Source organism: Bos grunniens, chromosome 9 (assembly GCF_055505025.1).
Source record: "Bos grunniens cultivar Pamir isolate PY7600 chromosome 9, Bosgru_T2T1.0, whole genome shotgun sequence".
NCBI lineage: Eukaryota > Metazoa > Chordata > Mammalia > Artiodactyla > Bovidae > Bos > Bos grunniens.
The window spans coordinates 34,174,841-34,195,405 of NC_141173.1; the positions used below are offsets into that span (position 1 = coordinate 34,174,841).

Below are 20,565 nucleotides of genomic sequence, written 5' to 3' on the forward strand. Positions count from 1 at the left end.
GTTGGATCATAAAGAAGGCTGAGCACCAAAGAATTGATGCTTTTGAACTGCGGTGTTGGAGAAGACTCTGGAGAATCCCTTGAACTGCAAGGAGATCAAACCAGTCAATCCTAAAGGAAATCAACCTTGAATATTCATTGGAAGGATTGATGCTGAAGCTCCAATATTTTGGCCACCTGATGTGAAGAGCCAACTCATTTGAAAAGACCCAACTCATTTGAAAAGACCCTGATGCTGGGAAAGATGAAGGGCAGGAGGAGAAGGGGATGACAGAGGATGAGATGGTTGGATGACATCACCAACTCAATGGATATGACTTTGAGCAAGCTCTGGGAAATGGTGAAGGACAGGGAAGCCTGGGGTGCTATAGTCCATGGGGTCACAAAGAGTCAGATACAACTGAGCAATTGTACCACAACAACAGTTTCTTACATTTTTTTTACTAAATGCACATTTTGAGGATCATTTGAGAAGGTGAAACTTCCATACCACAGTTTCATTTTAAAATTAGACATTTAACAAGGCATCAAAACCAAAACTCCTTTCTCTGGGGGATCTTCCCAACCCAGAGATTCCTGGAGAATTCCACAGACTGTATAGTCCATGGGGTCTCAAAGAATCGGACATGACTGAGAGATTTTCACTTTCAAAACCAAAATGGTAGTATCAGCCACAAAACACTCAATGGACAAGAAAATGGGATGAAGGTCTCAGAGCAAATGAAGAGCAAGCCAGGGCCAACAGCCCCCTTCTCATTTCCTGAATCTCCTCTGAGTGGGTCTAACAGCTGGCTCAGCCCTCCATGGCTGCTGGCTGGGGTGATGAACCTGGAGCAGGTACCTGGCTGCCCCTGATTAGCAGGTGGCCCTGTGATTGGAAGTGGGGCTGGGGAGAAGGAAATGGAACTTTTTCACAGGGCGCCCAGGCCCAGAGGCCCCCACAAGCCCAGACCAGTGTAGGAGGGTGATCTGGCTATTAGCCCCGGACTGAGCAGTCCAGAAGGATCTTTTCCTAAATAAATTTTAGCAATGCCTCACTTCTCTGTGATGGCTAGCGCCAAAAAGCAGCTCATTAAAATGTGTTTCATAACTGAACTTGGGAGTTTCTCTTTGTGTTAATGCCAACACTGTTTACCTTACTGCAGTGGACAGTTTTTCTTAGGTTTAGGTTATAATACTAGGAGGACCAATGAGACCAACCATATTTTTGTGACTAATGTGAAGCCTCTTGATGAGGGTGAAAGAAAAGAGTGAAAAACCTGGCTTAGAACTAAACATTAAAAAAACGAAGATCATAGCACCTGGTCCCATCACATCATAGTAAATAGAGGAAGAAAAAGTGGAAACAGTGACAGATTTTATTTTCTTGGGCTCCAGAATCACTGCAGATGGTGACTGCAGCCATAAAATTAATAGACACTCTGTGAAAGGAAAGCTATGACAAACCTAGACAGCACATTAAAAAGCAGAGACATCACTTTGCCAACAAATGTCCATATAATCAAAGCTATGGTTTTTCCAGTAGTCATGTAAGGATGTGAGAGTTGGATCATAAAGAAGGCTGAACACTGGAGAACTGGTGCTTTTGAATTGTGCAGAAGACTCTTGAGAGTCCTTGGACTGCAAAGAGATCAACCAGTCAATTCTAAAGGAAAGCAACCCTGAATATTCATTGGAAAGATTAATACTAAAGCTGAAGCTCTAATACTTTAGCCACCTGATGAGAAGAGCCGACTCATTGGAAAAGACCCTGATGCTGGGAAAGACTGAAGGCAGGAGGAGAAAGGGGTAACAGAAGATGAGATGGTTGGATGGCATCACTGACTCGGTGGACATGAGTTTGAGCAAACTCCAGGAGGTAGTGAAGGCAGGGAAGCCTGGCGTGCTGCAGTCCATGGGATCAGAGAGTCGGACAGGACTTAGTGACTGAACAGCAGCAACAATGCGGTTGCAATAAAATTGAGAACTTTTGTGATCTTTAATTTAGAGAGCTCATATTTCCTGAACTAGATTAGATTTGGCAAGTGAGTCAGTTTTCCAATGGCTACTATCATAGTGAAAAAAGGGGAGGATTTCATGACAGAGAAGAAGTAAGAGAAGAGAAGAGAATGCTGAAACAGAGGCAGATACTACCCTCTTCTTGATTTGGAGGGAAAAAAAGAATTAGAAGATAGTAATCTTTAAAAAGGCAGCTTGTCTTTTCATCTTTTATGAATTTTTTTTAAGGTGTCTTATTATGGTTTTAGTCTCTTAGGGCACAAAATAGAGGAGCTAGCTATAATGGAGACATCCTGAATGTAAATTCAGCAATTTAGCGCATCACCCTGTCTCTGCCTCCAACTCTACCAGATGTGAAGTCACCTCACTGCTCTGGACCCAGCTTCCCAGTTCTGCTGGGCAATGAAAAGGTTGGACTGGGTGATGTCCAGAATCGCTTTGTGATTCTAAAGGGCATCCTGTGTACTATTACAGGGTCGATGCAGGGCTGTTTCCCTTTCTCCGCCCTAAATGAAAGGCAGATTGATCCAGGTGTCAGCTGGGCAGCTATTCCCACTGTCTCTGGGATCACCTGGCTTCCTCTGAATTCAGCCTGGGGATGAGATGGTCTTCACCCCAGGATCCCTGCCCTGCATAGAGCTCTCAGTGGACTTGGCATGTCCAAGGGCCTCCTTGGGAACAAGAGGACAGGTTTATGGGCCAACAAGCAATGGGACCTATTGTTATCATTGACAACAAATATTCTCATTTCTCACAGTCCCTAGCATTGACGTACCCAGTGGTCTGTGCCCCTTTTATGGAATTTATTTCATTACATTATTGCATATTAAATTACATGTATTTGTTTAATATTTTTTCATTATATTAAAGGCAGGACATAAGCTACATCCCCAAGAGAATAACCACCAGATCTGGCTACCATAATATCATGATAAAAATGTAAGCCCTTTCCTGGGTTATTTCCAGGAAGGAAGGTTGTTTCCTTAAAAAAAAAAAAAAATCACTCTACGAACTTAAAGAAAATTGATGTTTTCTAAAGCTGAGGCTTTTTCATCTCGTTGTTCAGTCGCTAAGTCATGTTCGACTCTGTGACCCCATGGACTGCAGCATGCTAGGCTCTCCTGTCTTTCACTGTCTCCTGGAATTTGCGCAGATTCATGTCCACTGAGTTGGTTATGCTCTCGAACTATCTCATCCTTTGCTGCTCCCTTCTCCTTCTGCCTTCAGTATTTCCCAGCATCAAGTTCTTTTCCAATGAGTTGGCTCTATGCAGCAGGTGGCCAAAGTATTGGAACTTCAACTTCAGCATCAAACTTTCCAATGAATATGCAGGGTTGATTTCCTTTAAGATTGACTGGTTTGATCTCCTTGCTGTCCAAGGGACTCTCTAGAGTGTTCTTCAGCACCACGATTGGAAAGCATCAATTTTTCAACACTCAGCCTTCTTTATGGTTGAACTCTCACACCTGAACCTGACTACTGGAAAAGCCATAGCTTTGACTATATGGACTTTTGCTGGCAAAGTGATGTCTCTTCTTTTTAATATGCTGTCCAGGTTTGTCACAGCTTTCCCTCCAAGGAGCAAGTGTCTTCTAATTTCAAGGCTATAGTCACCATCCATAGTGATTTGGAGCCCAAGAAAATAAAATCTGTCACTGTTGCCATTTTTTCTATTTGCCATGAAGGGATGGGACCAGATGCCATGATCTTAGTTTTTTTAATGTTGAGCTTTAAGTCAGCTTTTTCACTTTCTTCTTTCCCCCTTATCAAGAGGCTGTTTAGTTCCTTTCACTTTCTGCCATTAGCGTGGTATCATCTGCATATCTGAGGTTGTTGACATTTTTCCAGGCAATCTTGATTCCAGCTTCTGATTCATCCAGCCCAGCGTTTCCCATAATGTACTCTGCATATCAGGCTTTCCCAGTGGCTCAGCGGTAAATAATCTGCCTACAGTGCAGGAGCTGCAGGACATGCAGGTTTGACCCCTGAGTTGGAAAGATGCTCTGGAGAAGGAAATGGCAACCCAATCCAGTATTTTTGCCTGGAAAATTCCATGGACAGAGGAGCCATGGGGTCACACAGAGTTGGACACAACTGAAGCAACTTAGCATGCATGCATGCACTCTGCATATAAGTTAAATAAGCTGTTAAATGAACAGCCTTGTCCTACTCCTTTCCCAATTTTGAACCGGTCCATTGTCCCATGTCCAGTTCTAACTGTTGCTTCTTGATCTTTAAAAATTCATACTCACTGAACTGGGATTTTTAAAAATTTTCCTTTTGAACAATAGATTTATACTTTGTTTTCTAGCTATTTGGGGATCTACACTTCACTGAAATGTAAATACAGGAAAGCCTATATTAATCAGTGATTGCCTTAAACAAAAAAATTTAAACATATTTCTTCAGGAAAGGGAATGCAATGGACAGCTGAGGAGAACACCTGCAAGGCTCAGGAACTTGGAAGTTGGTGCAATTAAACATCTCTCAAGTTCTCTGAGCCACAAAAGATGACCAAGCAGATCAGCATGAGAAGACTCAAATAAATTATCAAGTCATCCCAGAACTGGAGCATTTTCTTAAGTCTTCCTTTAGGAAAAAACAACTTGTATTAAAAAGCATTGACAAAGTATTAAAAGTTAATATGAGTACATGTTTTAGATTCACTTTAACATAATATAGAGACGGCTTCCCTGGTGGCTCAGTGATAAAGAATCCACCTGCCAATGTAGGAGCCCCAGGTTCGATCCCTGGTCCAGGAAGATCCCACATGCCATGTGGCAACTAAGTCCGTGGGCCACAACTCCTGAGCCTGTGCTCTAGAGCCCACGTGCCATAACTCCTGAAGCCCGTGACCTAGAGCCCCATGCTCTGCAACAAAGAAGCCACCGCGATGAGAAGCCCATGCACTGCAACTAGAGAGAATAGCCCCGCTCACTGCTACTAGAGAAAGCCCTGCCACTTCAACAAAGACCCAACAGAGCCAAAAAAATAAAGAAAGAAAGAAAGAAAGAAAGAAAGCACACGTTCAAAATTATAAAAATATATTCCTCAGTCTATTCAATGAATTGTTTTAATGTTGCTACAATCTTCATAATTACCATGATAACATTTTCCTTAGAAAAGTAATATACATTTTAGAAAATATGAAAAAATAAAATCACTATATTGTCATCAGTCAGAGATAAGCACTCACCTACATGGTGTATTTATTTGCCTCTGGCTTTTTCTGGGTATATGCACCTGGGTTCTCCCTTTCGCTGCTACATCAGGAACACACTTTTTGCACTGTCTCCCTGTAACTTACAGTACTTCTTGGATATTTGAGGGGAATGGAGAATTACTGAAACATGTTAGTTAAGGGATGTGTTCCACTTAAAAGCAAATGGTACAGTCAGCAGGCTTGGGAGAAGGTGCCAAGAGAAAAACTGTTCTGAGCACTTTTTATTTCTGGTTTCCAGGTGAGGCAGAGCTTAAAGTCTGTATTTCTTAACTGGCATGTTGAGCCAACACTGTACGATGCCTTAATTCACCAGCCAAGGAGACAGAATTAAGAATCTTCAGAATTGTAAATGATCTTGAAAGTTTTCTGTGACACCTCCTAACAGTCTGGCCCTTTCTCCACCCCACAGCAGCTTCCCACACACACCCAGGCCACCATGATGAAGGCTGTAATCTGCACACTTGACATTTTCAGTGATCAGGGCCCTGCTGTTTCTGGAGACACCCTATCTCATTTTGCATTGTTCAGTTATTCTTTACATGCTATGGAAACTGGCCTCCCAGATCTTCATTCTGCCTTTTGAAACAACACAGAATGAACCAATTCTTTTTTTTTTTTTTTTAACTTTTATTGGAGTCCGTTGCTTTACAGTATTGTATTAGTTTCTATTATGTACACCAAAGTGAATCAGCTGTACGTACCCCTCCCTCTTTTTTGGATTTCCTTTCCATTTGGGTCACCACAGAGCACTGAGTAGAGTTCCCTGTGCTGTATACAGTAGGTTCCCATTAGTTACCTGTTTTATGTGCTGTGTTGTGTCAGTCACTCAGTCACGTCCAACTCTTTGTGACCCCATGGACTATTAGCCCACCAGACTCCTCTGTCCATGGCATTCTCCAGGCTAGAACACTGGAGTGGGTTACCATTTCTTTCTCCAAGGGATCTTCCCAACCCAGGGGTCGAACCCAGGTCTCCTGCACGGCAGGCAGATTCTTTACCATCTGAGCCACCAGGGAGCCATATTTTATACATAGTATCAATAGTGTATATGTCAATCCTAGTTTTCCAGTTCCTCCCATCACCACCACTTGCCCCTTGGTGTCCATATGTTTGTTCTCTATGTCTGTATCTCTATTTAGGCTTTATATATAAGACTGTCTATACCAATTTTTTTTCATATGGATGGACCTAGAGACTGTCATACTGAATGAAGTATGTCTGAGCCACCAGGGAAGCCCATATAATTATATATTAACTATACATCAATAAAATTAAAAAATAAATAAAGATGGTACACAGGAGATGGAAAGAAAATTATCAGGAGGGGGAAAAAAAGCAAGTAGCCACGTTGAAACAGTCCACATGGTAAGAAGCTGAGGATAGCTTCCAACCAAGAAAAAATTGAGGTCCTCTATCCAACAGTCCATCAGTAATTGAATGCTACCAATGACTGAGCGACTTCACTTTCACTTTTCACTTTCATGCATTGGAGAAGGAAATGGCAACCCACTCCAGTTCTTGCCTGGAGAACCCCAGGGACGGGGAACCTGGTGGGCTGCCGTCTATGGGGTCGCACAGAGTCGGACACAACTGAAGCAACTTAGCAGCAGCGGCACCACCACCACCACCATGTGAGCTTAGAAGCAAATATTTGCCTAGTGGAGCCTCAGATGAAACTGCAGCCCCAGTGACGCCCTCGTGTCACCTTGGATACAACCTGGTGAGTGAGTGTCCCTGAAGCAGAGAACTCCACAGTGCATGCTCAAACTCCTGACCACAGAACATGAGAGGTAATACATGTACTTCAAGCTTCCATGTTTTTGGTAATAGTTATGTGGCAATAGATATCTAATATACCCACAATATCAACATATACAAAAAAGAGACACTAGTCTGACTTCTTTGAAGAGATATGTTTTCAAAATACAAATTTTCCTTCCAGATAAAATCATACTGAGAGCAAATGGTATAAAACCAGCTAGTGTGTCAAATGGGAAACCTGTTAGTCAGCATTTCCAGGTCACGTACCACCCAGGAAACCATTTACCTGTTACTCTGAAAAGGAGAGCTCTGTCCAGAAGAGGCAGGGTAAACAGCTAAAGTAAGAAAGAAACAACGCTATTTCTCTTGCTGCATGGAATTCTTAAGTTTCTCACACAGGACAGGAAAAAAATAAATTAAAACTATACATTGCTAGGAGGTGAAAACTATACCTTAACTTTTTTATGTCTTGTGGTTTACTTCCTAAAGTCATTTAGTACTTCAGCCTATGCCAAGTAATTTTTGAACTGAGGTAGTATAAATCATTCTAAGATTCAGTTTCTAGGCCAAGTAAACATTCTGTGTCAATCTTGTAAACACACGAAAAAGGAAACAATGAGCAAAATCACAGACCTGCTGCTTCCAGAATCGGGAGGTACTGAAAGCAAAACTAAAGCCAACTTTCCCTCCTCCTGTAGGAGATAAATGATCAAGCTCCTAGAGCATGTACATCTTCCCTGTGCATAAGAACATGTCAACAAATCTTAGGACATTTCCATCACTGTACAGATTTTCGTATTTCTAATAACTCAAGCCCCTTCCCATGAGCTATAAACCCAACTATTTGAAATAGTAATGTAAATTTAAAAAAATCAGGTATCAGATTTCCAGGATAGAAATCTGTGAATAGTAAGAAATGAAGAATTGTGAATCTGAATGTAAGACATATACTTAAGAAAAAGGATTTCTGGTAAGTTTATTTTTTTCTGGAAACAATGTATATCACCCAGTTTCAATAGGCCTAAGAAATTGGGGTGCAAGGAGGGAGGGGAATAATATAAAAGAGCAGGGCAAATGGCTTCATTGGTCCCAGATACAACGTCACTATTCTGTGCTGTAAAATGTTCATGTCCTTGGCTGTATTACCTGAAGCAATTGGAGTAGTAAAATCAATAAATAAATTATAACAAAAGGATGATCTCTTATGAAAATTGGATGGAATTATACTCTTAAGTTATAATAAAGGGTTTTGTTTACCATTTCATTTACAGTATGCTTAATTGGAAATGCTAAAAATAGGAATGAATGCATGAAAAACCTTGATTTTTATACTTATTATTTCATTTATTCTCAGAAAAGAGAACTATGCATCTATCTACAAAGTTTTACATCTTATTTGACTTTACTTTGTAAAGAATTTAGGCAGAGCAACAAGCACTAACTTTTTAATGTCTTCCCTGCCATAAAATTACCCTCAATTACTTACATCTCTATAGCCATCCACCACATTCCCAGAAATATCTCCTGGTACGTCTCTACAACCAGCTGGGCAGAACTTGCTGAAAAAAAAAAAAATAAGAGTATATATTTTATTAAGGTTTACTTAAAAAGTATTAAATTATACTTAAAAGTATTTTCTCTCCATGCAACATGCAGGAACATCTTCCTCTAATGACAAATCAGAAACTTGATTTGTGAAAACACAGATTAATCTAAGGGCTTCCCTGGTGAGTCAGATGGTAAAGAATGTGCCTGCAATGCAGGAGACATGGGTTCAATCCCTGGGTTGGGATGATCCCCTGGAGAAGAAAATGACAACCCACTCCAGTATTCTTGCCAGGATAATCCCATGAACAGAGGAACCTGGTGGGCTACAGGACATAGAGTTTCAAAGAGTCAGACACAACTGAGCGACTAACACACACACACACACAGATTAATCTAAGACGTTAATCTGAGGGCAAGTTTTACACAGCAACTATTTGCTTTATATCAGAATTCATTATAAACTCTATTAAACATGAGCTTCCCTAAAGCATCTTAATTGATTTGAAAATGTCCAAGAAAAAATGTTTTTAAGAAAAAAGATAAAGTGTATAAACACTATATATATAGTATAATCTTGTTTTTATAAAAAGAAATGTTTAAATAACAACTTTGTTTATGGATAAAAAGAAAACAAGAAAGAAAGAAAAAAAGAAAAAGAAATATCTCTGGGTTCCCTTCACTTTCAGTATCGGTAACTCTGTAAATTTGGATTCACTCTACTAGCACTATCCAGTTACAACAGAATGGAGGCCATACATGTAAATTTAAATATTCTAGTAGCCACATTAAAAAAAGTCTAAAGAGCCAAACACATTAATACTATTAATACATTCTATTTAATCCAATATATTCAAAATTTATCATTTCCACATGTAATGAACAGAAAAATTATCAAGATACTTCTAGTCTTTTGAAAAAATAAATCTTCAACATCTGCACTATATTTTCTATTTATAGCACAACTCATTTTGAATTAGTCAAGTTTAAATGCCTAGAGAGTATATAATGGTCTACATTAATTACAAATTATTTTTGCAATCAGAAAAAAGGTGTATTTTTTTTCAACTTTATTGGGATATAGTTGACAAATAAAATTGTAAAATATTTAAAGTGTACATCATGATGATTTGATATTTATATACATTGTAAAAGAACTGTTCCCATCTAATAAAACACAGCCATCATCTCGTACACACACACACACACACGTACATATATATTTTTGTGGTGGGAACATTTAAGTGGGGGAAATGGCAACCCACTCCAGTGTTCTAGCCTGGAGAATCCCATGGACAGAGAAGCCTGGCAGGACTCCGGCCAGGGGGTCACAAGAGTTGGACACAACTTAGCGACTAAACCACCACCACCACGCTTGCTGCTGCTGCTGCTAAGTCACTCAGTCATATCCGACTCTTTGCAATCCCATGGACTGTAGCCTACCAGGCTCCTCTGTCCATGGGATTTCCCAGGCAAGAACACTGGAGTGGGTTGCCACTTCCTTCTTCAGGGGATCTTCCCAACTCAGGGATTGAACCCGTGTCTCCTGTAGTGGCAGGTGGATTCTTCACCCCTGAGCCACTAGGAAAGTCCCTCTACTCTCTCAGCAGATTTCAATTATACAATGTGGTGTTATCAGCTATAGTCACCATGTTACACATTAGATCCTCAGACCTTATTCATCTTTATAGCTGGAAGTTTATATACCCTTTTATTAGCCTTTCCCTATTTCCCCTAATCCCAGCCCCTGGCAACTACTTTCTGTTTCTATGAGTTTGACTAAAATAGGTACATTTACAATTAGGATTCCACTTACTTAAGAGTCATTTTTCAAGAAACTTTCCAGAAACATGTCATGGCATATGGTCTGGTTGAAGGGGCTTAGGCTGTGGTGACCTGGGCTCTGTTACTACCTAACTAGCTGTGTGACCCCGAATATTGCATATAATCCCCTTTAAATTCAGTTTCCTCTTCTGTAGTTCCTTCCAGCATCAACATATCAATAGGCTATGAAAGACAATTATTCATCTAAAAAACATGCAGAAGGAAACTCAGAACATTACGTGAACATTGACAGCTTTGAAGATGAATGCCATAAGCCCTTGTTTCTATATATACCATATTACAATAATGTTTGTTTGGTTTGCTCAAGAAGAATGTACCAGCCCAAACAGATTCCAAAATAGCAGCTGCTTTTATTTCATTTCCTCTCAATTTCCTCCTGCAGACTTAGCAAGTTAGATGTGTGACAACACCTAATTATCAAAACTACCCAAGTACATGGTTTATAATTCTTCCCCATTGACCTAATGGAATCCAGCACTGCAGCAATAATCAAGGAATTAAGAAACAGAAATAATGGAAATCCTATTACAGGCTTATAGTTCCTTATCCTAGCCCTTAGAGCCAGATATATTTCAGAATTCAGAGTTTGAAGGATTTTGGAAAAGCAAAACAGTGCTAACAGTGTACATGATATAAAACCCTCCTGAGGTCTGCAAGTATTAATCAGAACTTCCACATCTCTACCAAATACATGGATAGTTGTATTGGGCCAAAAGGATAAAGATAAAACAGCCTCACGTTTAATTTAGTCCAATTTTGCTGTCAGATGAATCTACGGTCACATTAATCAGGTGCTGCCACCAAATGAATCACAAAAATTATTTGACTTTTCCAACTTTCTACATTTTCTACATTTCATGATAGATGAAGGATTATGGCTCTGTCCTAGTCATCATACCTCATCTTTAACTAAACAGTACAAATCGGCTGGCCCACAGCTTAGATGATCTGGCACCATAATATCACACTGTGGGGCTGAGCATATTCCTTTCTCTAACCCGAAGGCCTCGACACCACCAGGACTATACACAGATGGAAAGAAAATGCTGGTGAATGTCCACACTGGATGAACAGCAACTTTAAGGGCAACACTGAATTATTGGTCATTTTTGTTTTGTCTTTTCTGAACTAGACTTCATATTAGTAAACAGTAGGGTTGATTATGCATATAAAAGAATCTCATTTATTAGAATGTTAGATGGACAGGACCATGGACCCTTGAGCTTGACTTTTGGAGTATACTTATTTATTGTGTAGCTATTGATATACAAAATCCAGGGAACTGTACTTGGCACTAAGAAAACACTCTAAGGAGTTAAGAGCTGTCGTTAGTGTTTTTGTTGACAATGACTTCTAGACCAGTGGTTCTCAGCTAGGGGTGATTTCTGCCCACCCAGAAACACCTGGAAATGTCTGGAGATGTTTATCACAACTGGCACACACAGGCTAGGGATGCTGTTATTATCCACAACGCACAGAACAGCTCTTCACAAGAACAAATCGTCCAAAATACCAGTAGTGCCAAGGTTGAGAAATCCCCTCTAGGCTCTTGTTTTAGAAATGAGAAAATGTACATCAAAGAGATCAAGTAATTTCTCCAGTTAAAGTAACGCTGGAGTGAAACTTTTCATCTCCTATTCTGAGTAGGTCTACTTCCTGTGGGAAAGAGAAAATGAACCCCCTCCAGAATCACAAAAGTCACTCCCAAATGCTGGCCGGGTATAAATGCACTCTAGACTCCATTTTGGCACACTGGTACTGGAGTAGAACTCAGGGGTCAGCAAACTATGACCCAATGGCCAAATCCAACCTGCACTTTTTTTTTTTTAATAGTTTTATCAGAATACAGCCATGCTCATTCGTTCACACACATACTGTCTATGGCTGCTTTTGCATGAACTGCATGAACAGATAAAAAAAGACTGCATGGCCTGAAAAACCTAAAATATTTACTACCTGGCCTTTGACAGAAAGTTTGCTGATCTCTGCTGTATAAGAAACCGTTCCAAATATTCCTGACTCATTACAACAGAGATGATTTTTTAAATCGACACAAATAAAGGTACTTTATCTGGCTTAATGTCAAGGAAAACAAAATATTCAGCAACAAATGACTGCAGCACAAGTAGAACACTGTATTTACCTGTATTCTGTCTTCAAATAATGGTTAGCTCGATCCAAACACGTTATTAAATCTGTCATAAATAAAGACAACTGCAGTTAGCAGACTGAATAGAAGTTAGGCCACTCATGTTCTAAAGATTTCTTTTAAAATGAAACAGTTTCTGAAAAGTATTTATTTATTCTCTAGTTATCTGAACTTTTCTGTTTAAAAATAAACAAAAACTGATACACTATCCCCAGGATTTCATTAGTTCCCCTTCATCTTTCTTTTCTACCATCCATGATGGTTCTTCACCGTTTATCCAGTGGATGGTAACAGAATCTTTTTCCAACCAAAAAACAACGTTGGTTTGTTACTATTAACTACATACCTACAAAGATCAGGTACCTTCTACTGGCAGGTAGAAAACAATTTCAAGAGCCCATGTGGTTTACAGAGAAAGTTCAGGAACATTTTAGTTTGACAGTTTATCTAGTGGCATTTAGCTGGAACACAAAGTACCTATCAGCTTTGATCAATGAGGTCCAAACACTTAAAAGAAAGGTGCTCTCTGAAGCAACTTATAGAACTGAACTTATACTAAGAGTGGAAACGCAAAGATGCTGTGGGTTTGTGTGCTTTCAGATGGCACCTAGGACCGTTTCCAAAATATACTTGCTGCAGGAGTTCTTTCCTTAATCTTTTCAGCGGTTCTTAGGAAGCAACCTATGCTAATCACTGGCCATGCTGGGGCCTGCTAGGATTGCTCAGATCTGGTTGGCTGAGCAGGAAATAAATGGAGTACCCTGTTCTCAGAGTTCTTTCAGGGAACTGAGCAGAAACTCTGGGCTCCTCTGAGGCCCTGGGCTGCACGGAAGTGACTGGAGTTGGAGACCTGGAACAGAGGCCGTGTTTTCCTTCCCCATCCGTGTTCATGCTCCTCTTCGCTCCTGCTGATGTGCCAGCTTGATGAATGGGGCACTCGGTGACAGCGACTTCATCCTTCTCGCCTTGCATGCTCCCAGGCTGGTGCGCTGGCGTGTATGAGGGCTGGGGCACGGGATATCACTGCTTAAAAGGCTTGTTTCCTGGACTAAGAAGGGGGTTGGGGGAGAGTCCCAGAGAACAGCCAGACCTCAGGAGGGTCAGGCGCATATCCCTAAAGATACACAATCCAAGGTTTCTTGGAAAATTAAGTCAACCCTCTCCCATATAAGTCAGTGATCAATCTAACACGTGTTATGAAAGGATTCAGTTCAGACCTAACTAAATACCTATGAAGACACTGTGTTCCTCTCTTCCCTCACATCTCAATTCTGATTCTGAGGTCACAGTTCTGTCCAGAGATGATGACTAGCAAGAGAAATTCTAAGACAGAAAAAGATTTACAGATTCATGCTGGTTATTCCGCCATACCTGGATGGTCACTGCTGGCATAGGTTAGCAAAAAACCTCGCCCAGAAGTGTGGGATCCACTCTTAAAGCGCACAGTTACTTCATTGGTGTTCAGCAAAAGCTCTTTGGGCATAGTCATGCTTCCACAATACGGACCTGAAAACAAAGCATGCTGGCGGCTCATTTCAAAATCTGGACCAGTACAAAGATTTTGTTTATGCATTTTTCTTCCTTAAAGGTCAAATTCACCAAACAACACACACATAGGATTATCATCTTTTACCAACTGAAATTTTGCTTTGTACTGAGACTGAGAGGTAGAGACGGATGGTAAACTTAATTACACAGACACACCAAGGCAGGGACAGTGGCCAACTCTAGATAGGTAACAGGCTGGAACTAGTTAATTTAATTATGAACAACCCAAGACATAGGTTTTTATTTTTGTAAGAACACTACTAACAAAAATCAAATATATTAGGGGACTTCCCTGGCAGTCCAGTGCTTAAGACTCTGTCCTTCCAATGCAGGGGGCATGAGTTCAATCCCTCATGAGGGAACTAAGATCACCCATGCTGTGCAGTATGGCCAAAATTAAATAAATAAATAGTTTAATAAAATCAAATATATTGGGGGCTTCCCAGGTGGTGCCAGTAGTTAAAAAAAAAGAAAATCCACCCCAATGCAGGAGATGCAAGAAATGCAGGTTTGATCCCTAGGTTGGGAAGATTCCCTGGAGAAGTAAATGGCAACACACTCCAGTATTCTTGCCTGGAAAACTCCATGGACAGAGGAGCTTGGCAACTCCAGTCCATGGTGTCACAAAGAGCCAGACAAGACTTAGCATGAGTGCACGCACACACACAGATATGTTAGATGGTAAAGAAGACGTTATTACTAAGTGATATTCTAGGAACCTCCTAGATTTGCTTTAAAGAAAAAAAAAAAAGTGAAATGAAAGTGTTAGTCACTCAGTTGTACCCGAATCTTTGCAACCCCATGGACTGTAGCCCACCAGACTCATGTCCTCTGTCCATGGAATTTTCCAGGCAACAATACTGGGGTGAGTTACCGTTCCCTTCTCCACGGGAATCTTCCTGACTCAGAGATCAAACCCAGGTCTCCTGCAGTGTAGACAGATTCTTTACCATGTGAGCCACCAGGGAAGCCCAAATTTGCCTAAAGTATGGTCTAAATAGTTGTATCCCAATCAAATTCATATAATGAAATCCTAATGCCTGATGTGATAGTATTAGGAGGTGAGGTCTTGGGGAGGTGCTTAGTTTAACAAGGGCAGAGCCCTCATGAATGGGATTAGAGCCTTCATAAAGAAGGCCCCAGTGAGTTGGCTTGCCCCTTCCAGCAGGTGAAGACAGCAAGATGGCTATGAACCAGGAACTGGGTTCTCACCAGCCACTACACTGTATCCACTAGCACTGTGATCTTGAACTTCCCAGCCTCCAGACTGTGAGAAATGAATGTCTGTTGTGCATAAGCTACCTGGTCTATGATATTTTGTTATAGCAGCCTGGAGAGACTCAGAGAGATAGCAAAGAAAATGTTATCACAAAATATATTCTAGGGGCCTCCGAGGGCTTCCCTGGTGGCTCAGCTGGTAAAGAATTCTCCTGTAATGTGGGAGACCTGGGTTTTATCTCTGAGTTGGGAAGATCACCTGGAGGAGGGCATGGCAACCCACTCCATATTCTTCCCTGAGGAATCCCCATGGACAAAGGAGCCTGGCAGGCTACTAGCCCATGGGGTTGCAAAGAGGCAGACACAACTGAGTGACTAAGCACAGGGGCCTCCTAAATTTGTTCAAAGAAACTCACAAATTCCCTTTTTCCAAGAAAGGTCCACCACTGTACAGCACAGGGAACTATATTCAATATTTTGTATTAACTATAAGGGAAAAGCATCTGAATACAAAATACGTGTGTGCATAACTAAATCACTTTGCTGTACATTTGAAACTAACACAACATTGTAAATCAACTGTACTACAATTTTTTTTTAAATGTACATAAAAGAAAGTTCCACAATTTAAAGACTGTCCCATACATGGTAAAAATCTATGTTCATGCATTTTACTCATTTCTTTCTCTTCTCTACCACTCTTAACAGTAACTTCTGATTAACATATATAATTTACTTTGATTTGTAAAATGAAATTTATAAGAAAGCAGAGTAATTTCTAAAGGCTTTTGAAATACCACAGTATATATTATACAATTAAGAGTATAACATATTGTTTCTAGCCTATGTTGCTTGAAAAGCAATAAGAAGTTCTATGAAATTTTAAGAGACAAAATTAGATTTGGAGCTTATTAAAAAAAAAAAAAAAGACCTTCCTAAGACTACTCAAGTAGAAGTTTAGTTTGTAAATTGTCATCTTGAGAGTCAAGTATGCAAGACATGATAATTCCTCTGAAAACAGGGATGAGCAAACAAATTTTGAAGGGAGGTACTCTTCATCAACTTCTCCCAAAATAGAATAGCATAGAATTGGAGAAGGCAATGGCACCCCACTCCAGTACTCTTGCCTGGAAAATCCCATGGATGGAGGAGGCTGGTGGGCTGTAGTCCATGAGGTCGCTAAGAGTTGGACACGACTGAGCGACTTCCTTTTCACTTTTCACTTTCATACATTGGAGAAGGAAATGGCAACCCACTCCAGTATTCTTGCCCGGAGAATCCCAGAGGCAGGGGAGCCTGGTGGGCTTCCGTCTATGGGGTCACACAGAGTCAGACATGACTGAAGTGACTTAGCAGCAGCAGCAGCAGAAATGGGTAATTGCAACAACAAAGACTACATCAGGTTAAGGGAAGAAGACCACGCCAAGTCAGCATGAGTACAACTGGTCACACCAGCCAAAGCCAATATAGGGACCAAATGGCTTAAATAGGCAGAAGAAGATTGTGAACCCAACCCAGCCTTCCTCTCCTGATATAAGGGATCAGATTTCTCTTTGTCCGGTCCAGATGTCATATTCTGAAAATGTGACGAAACAAGAGAGATGCTGTATGCTTACATGCCACACATCTCTGTTGTTCCCTATTATTAAATGATAATGAAATTCAAATAAAAAAGATTCTCTCTTTACAAATACTTGTATATAATTACTTACATGAGTTAATACTTGCAAATTATTTAGAATGGAACCTAGGATATAAAGAGTTACTAATGCATTAAATACCTGTTAAATGAATATACAAAAACAAACAAATAATGCCTGTCTTCCTTTCAGACTATATTCCGTGGGGTTAGGGACTTTCCTATCCATCACTTTCTCTCAGAAAACTTGTACATGTGGCAGCTTTCCAAATATTGTCTGAATCTAAATGAAGTTAAATGTTTTTCTACTTGTAACAGTTGGTTTTTAAAAACAAAACATGATTATAAAGATACATAAAATATTTAATCTTGTCATTACAGAATATCATGAAGAAGTAAGCAAGAAAATTATAGAAAAGAAAGGAAAGAAAATCATTAGTGTGGTAGCTATATGGATTTGTTGATCTTTAAGAGTGCTCATAAGCACAGAAGATATGCAATTAATACTAAATCCATTTTTGCATAATAAAGTAGAATGAGAAGCTTTTTTCAAAAGTAAAGTGAGTCATTACTGTGCTTGACTTTTGCAACTGATTCTCAGTTTTAAATACATTTCAAATTCATTTGTTCTTTGCACAGGTTAAGTGAGATACTTGCTTTGCAAACCTAACAACAAAGATGAAATAACTAGTTACTTGTTGCTATTAATAAGTCAGAATATTTTCCTAACCCATATTTACTTTTTCCAAGAAGAAAGAACAACATGAAGACTTCTCCAAACAGTGATGGTGACACCATACCAATCTCTCCTTAAACTTCTATTACATTCCAACGAGTTCTAACAAAAACAGTGAGGAACAGCAAGTCTAAATTGATTATCAGTGGAAACTTGACATTTTTCTAGTTGAAATATATTTGATATATAACACTAATTTAAGGTAGACAACACGTTAGTTTGATATCTTTATGTATTTTAATATGAGTCATCGTAGGAATAATTGGCATGTGTGATGTTGTTTTGGTTGTTCAGTTGTGTCCGACTCTTTGCGACCCCATGGGGGTCCTCTGTAGCCCGCCAGGGTCCTCTGTCCAAGGAGTTCTCTAAGTAAGAATACTGGGGTGGGTTGCCATTTCCTTCTCCAAATTAGCATATCTATCATATTACTTATCATTTCTTCTGAGTGGTTGTGATAATTAAGTAGTAGTCTCAGCAAGTTGATGATTACAATAAAGTATTATTGTCTGTATTCACTAAACTGTGCATTAAATCTCTAGGGTTTATTTGTTACTCACTGCAAGTTTTACCCTTAAACAACATCAATCCTGTTTTTCCACCCTCCATCCCCTGGTAGCTACCATTTTGCTTTCTGTTTTTATGAACTGGTCTTTTTTTAGACTCCATATGTAAATGGAGATCCACCCCACTCCAGTACTCTTGCCTGGAAAATCCCATGGGCAAAGGAGCCTGGTAGGCTGCAGTCCATGGGGTCGCTGAGGGTGGGACACGACTGAGCGACTTCACTTTCACTTTTCACTTTCATGCATTGCAGAAGGAAATGGCAACCCACTCCAGCGTTCTTGCCTGGAGAATCCCAGGGACGGGGGAGCCTGGTGGGCTGCCATCTATGGGGTCGAACAGAGTCGGACACGACTGAAGTGACTTAGCAGCAGCATGTAAATGGAGACCACACACTATTTGTCTTTTTCTATCTGATTCATCTCACGTAGCAATATGTGCTCAAGGTCCATCTACGTTGTTGCAACCATTATTCTCGCGGTTGAATAACTGGAGGGTTTGTTTTTTTTTTTTTAGATTTTTATGGAACAATTGAAAAGAAAGGCTGCAAAATTATAAATACTGTACATGAATAGGTAAGAGTGCATGTCATCATGCTAACTTGCTGTGCAATACATATAATTTCCTAAATCAAAAACACATAGGAAAACTCTAATTTGGCTGCATCCCCCCAAAGTCCCAGTAAACATTTCTGCAAGAAGTTCAAAGAAAGAAAATGTAAACACACACATCCTTTAATCACCCTTAACCCACAGATACCATCCTTCCCACATTCTCATTGATATGCTGCAAAAACATAACTAAACCTTAGCAGGGATAGGATATACCCTGCCTATACAAATGCCATCATTAAAAGTTAATTGATAGGTTCATCAAGGCACAGCCACCACACAGCAGGAGGCAGCTCTAGTCCAGAGCAGGGAATTGAAGCTGGGGACTGGCTGCTCTACTGCCTTTGGCAAAACATTCAAATTATTGCCTGTCTGAAGGTCTGACAGATAAAGATTTCACTTCACAGACTTAAAAGTTAATAACTGCATTCCTGGAGTTAAAAGGGAAAAGCAATGAAAACAGAAAAGTGTGACTGGCAGTGAGAAGGAAAAATAATTAATTAGAAACCACAGAAGGACCCGCCTATCCTAAGTTCTCTCTTTGTTTTTTTTTAAACTAATTATTAATTTATTTTAATTAATTAACTTTTGGGCTGCATTGGGTCTTTGCTGCTGCATGTGGGCTCCTTCCAGTTGCAGAGACTGGGGGCTACTCGCTACCTGCGGTGCACGAGCTTCTCACTGTGCTGGGTCTCGTTGCAGAGCACAAGCTCTAGACTCGTGGACTTCATGAGCTGTGGCTCGTGGGCCCTTGAGTGTGGGCTTCAGCTGCTGTGGCACACGGGCTTAGCTGTTTGGCGTATGGCATCTTCTCGAACCAGGGATCGAACCCAGGTCCCCTGCACTGGCAAGTGAATTCTTGACAACCGAGCCACCAGGAAAGTCCTACATTCTCCGTTTTCAGCCAGACTCCCTTGAGGATGGTATCTTTTTCTATGAAAGACTTTCTCCACCCACACCTGCCCAAAAGATGTATTTACTCTTAGGTACTCTCTGTCTCAATTTTTAAAAAGGATCTACACCTGTTATTTGAACAGTACACAATGCCAGTGTCATTGGAAATTCACTAAGAGTTCAGAGGTGACTTCTAGCCTTGACCGTGGTTATATTCTCTTCCTGCACAGTGTTCCTAGATTGGTAAAACTGCCTCAATTCACAGTTAAGGCTGAACCCTAACCCTTTTCAGTGGTTCTTAAGAACTCTAGCAGACCCAAAAGCAAGCCTCACAATCTGCATGGATGTTTGCTTTACAACTGGAAGTGCTGTGTGTTTCACAGAACTTGACTTGCTGTCTAACTCTGACCTCCTCCCTACCTCTATCCTTGTCTGGGAAGCAGGTTCCATCTTTGTAGTCACAAATTCCCATCCGACTGGGAGACAGCAGAAAGGCAGTTCATCAAGTAGTAAGAAAATCACGAGAAATAAATCCTTCTATCTTTTGTGGTTTGTAGTGAGTCACCCTGGATTGTGGGAAAAGCCATCAGTGATACCAAATGGAGTAGCATTGTGGCGTTTGGCACCAGACACGAGACCAGGAGCTGGCAGACAATGGATTGACTCCTTGGACAAAAGGAATGAGGGCCAGGAACCCTAGGAGCTGCCTGCTTTGAGCACAGTGGGCCAGTTCCTCTCAGCACATCCCCTGTTCCATAAGCAGCTGAGAGGGGAAACCCTTTATCTTCCCATGTGTGAATAAAAGCAAACTGTCCTACCAGGAAGAATGAACTGTCTG

The 20,565-nt window shown here is 40.5% G+C and overlaps 1 protein-coding gene across 3 annotated transcripts in view; it reads right to left on the minus strand.

Moving 5' to 3' along the window:
- DCBLD1 (discoidin, CUB and LCCL domain containing 1) overlaps nt 1-20,565 on the minus strand; it is a 75,796-nt gene that overhangs the window by 16,229 nt on the left and 39,002 nt on the right. For all 3 annotated transcript variants that reach the window (XM_086317147.1, XM_086317149.1, XM_086317146.1), the window contains exons 3-5: nt 13,892-14,026; nt 12,515-12,566; nt 8,468-8,540 (exon numbers count right to left, since the gene is read on the minus strand). In XM_086317147.1, coding sequence (XP_086173273.1) covers nt 8,468-8,540; nt 12,515-12,566; nt 13,892-14,026 — 260 coding nt within the window. The remainder of the gene's footprint in view (nt 1-8,467; nt 8,541-12,514; nt 12,567-13,891; nt 14,027-20,565) is intronic.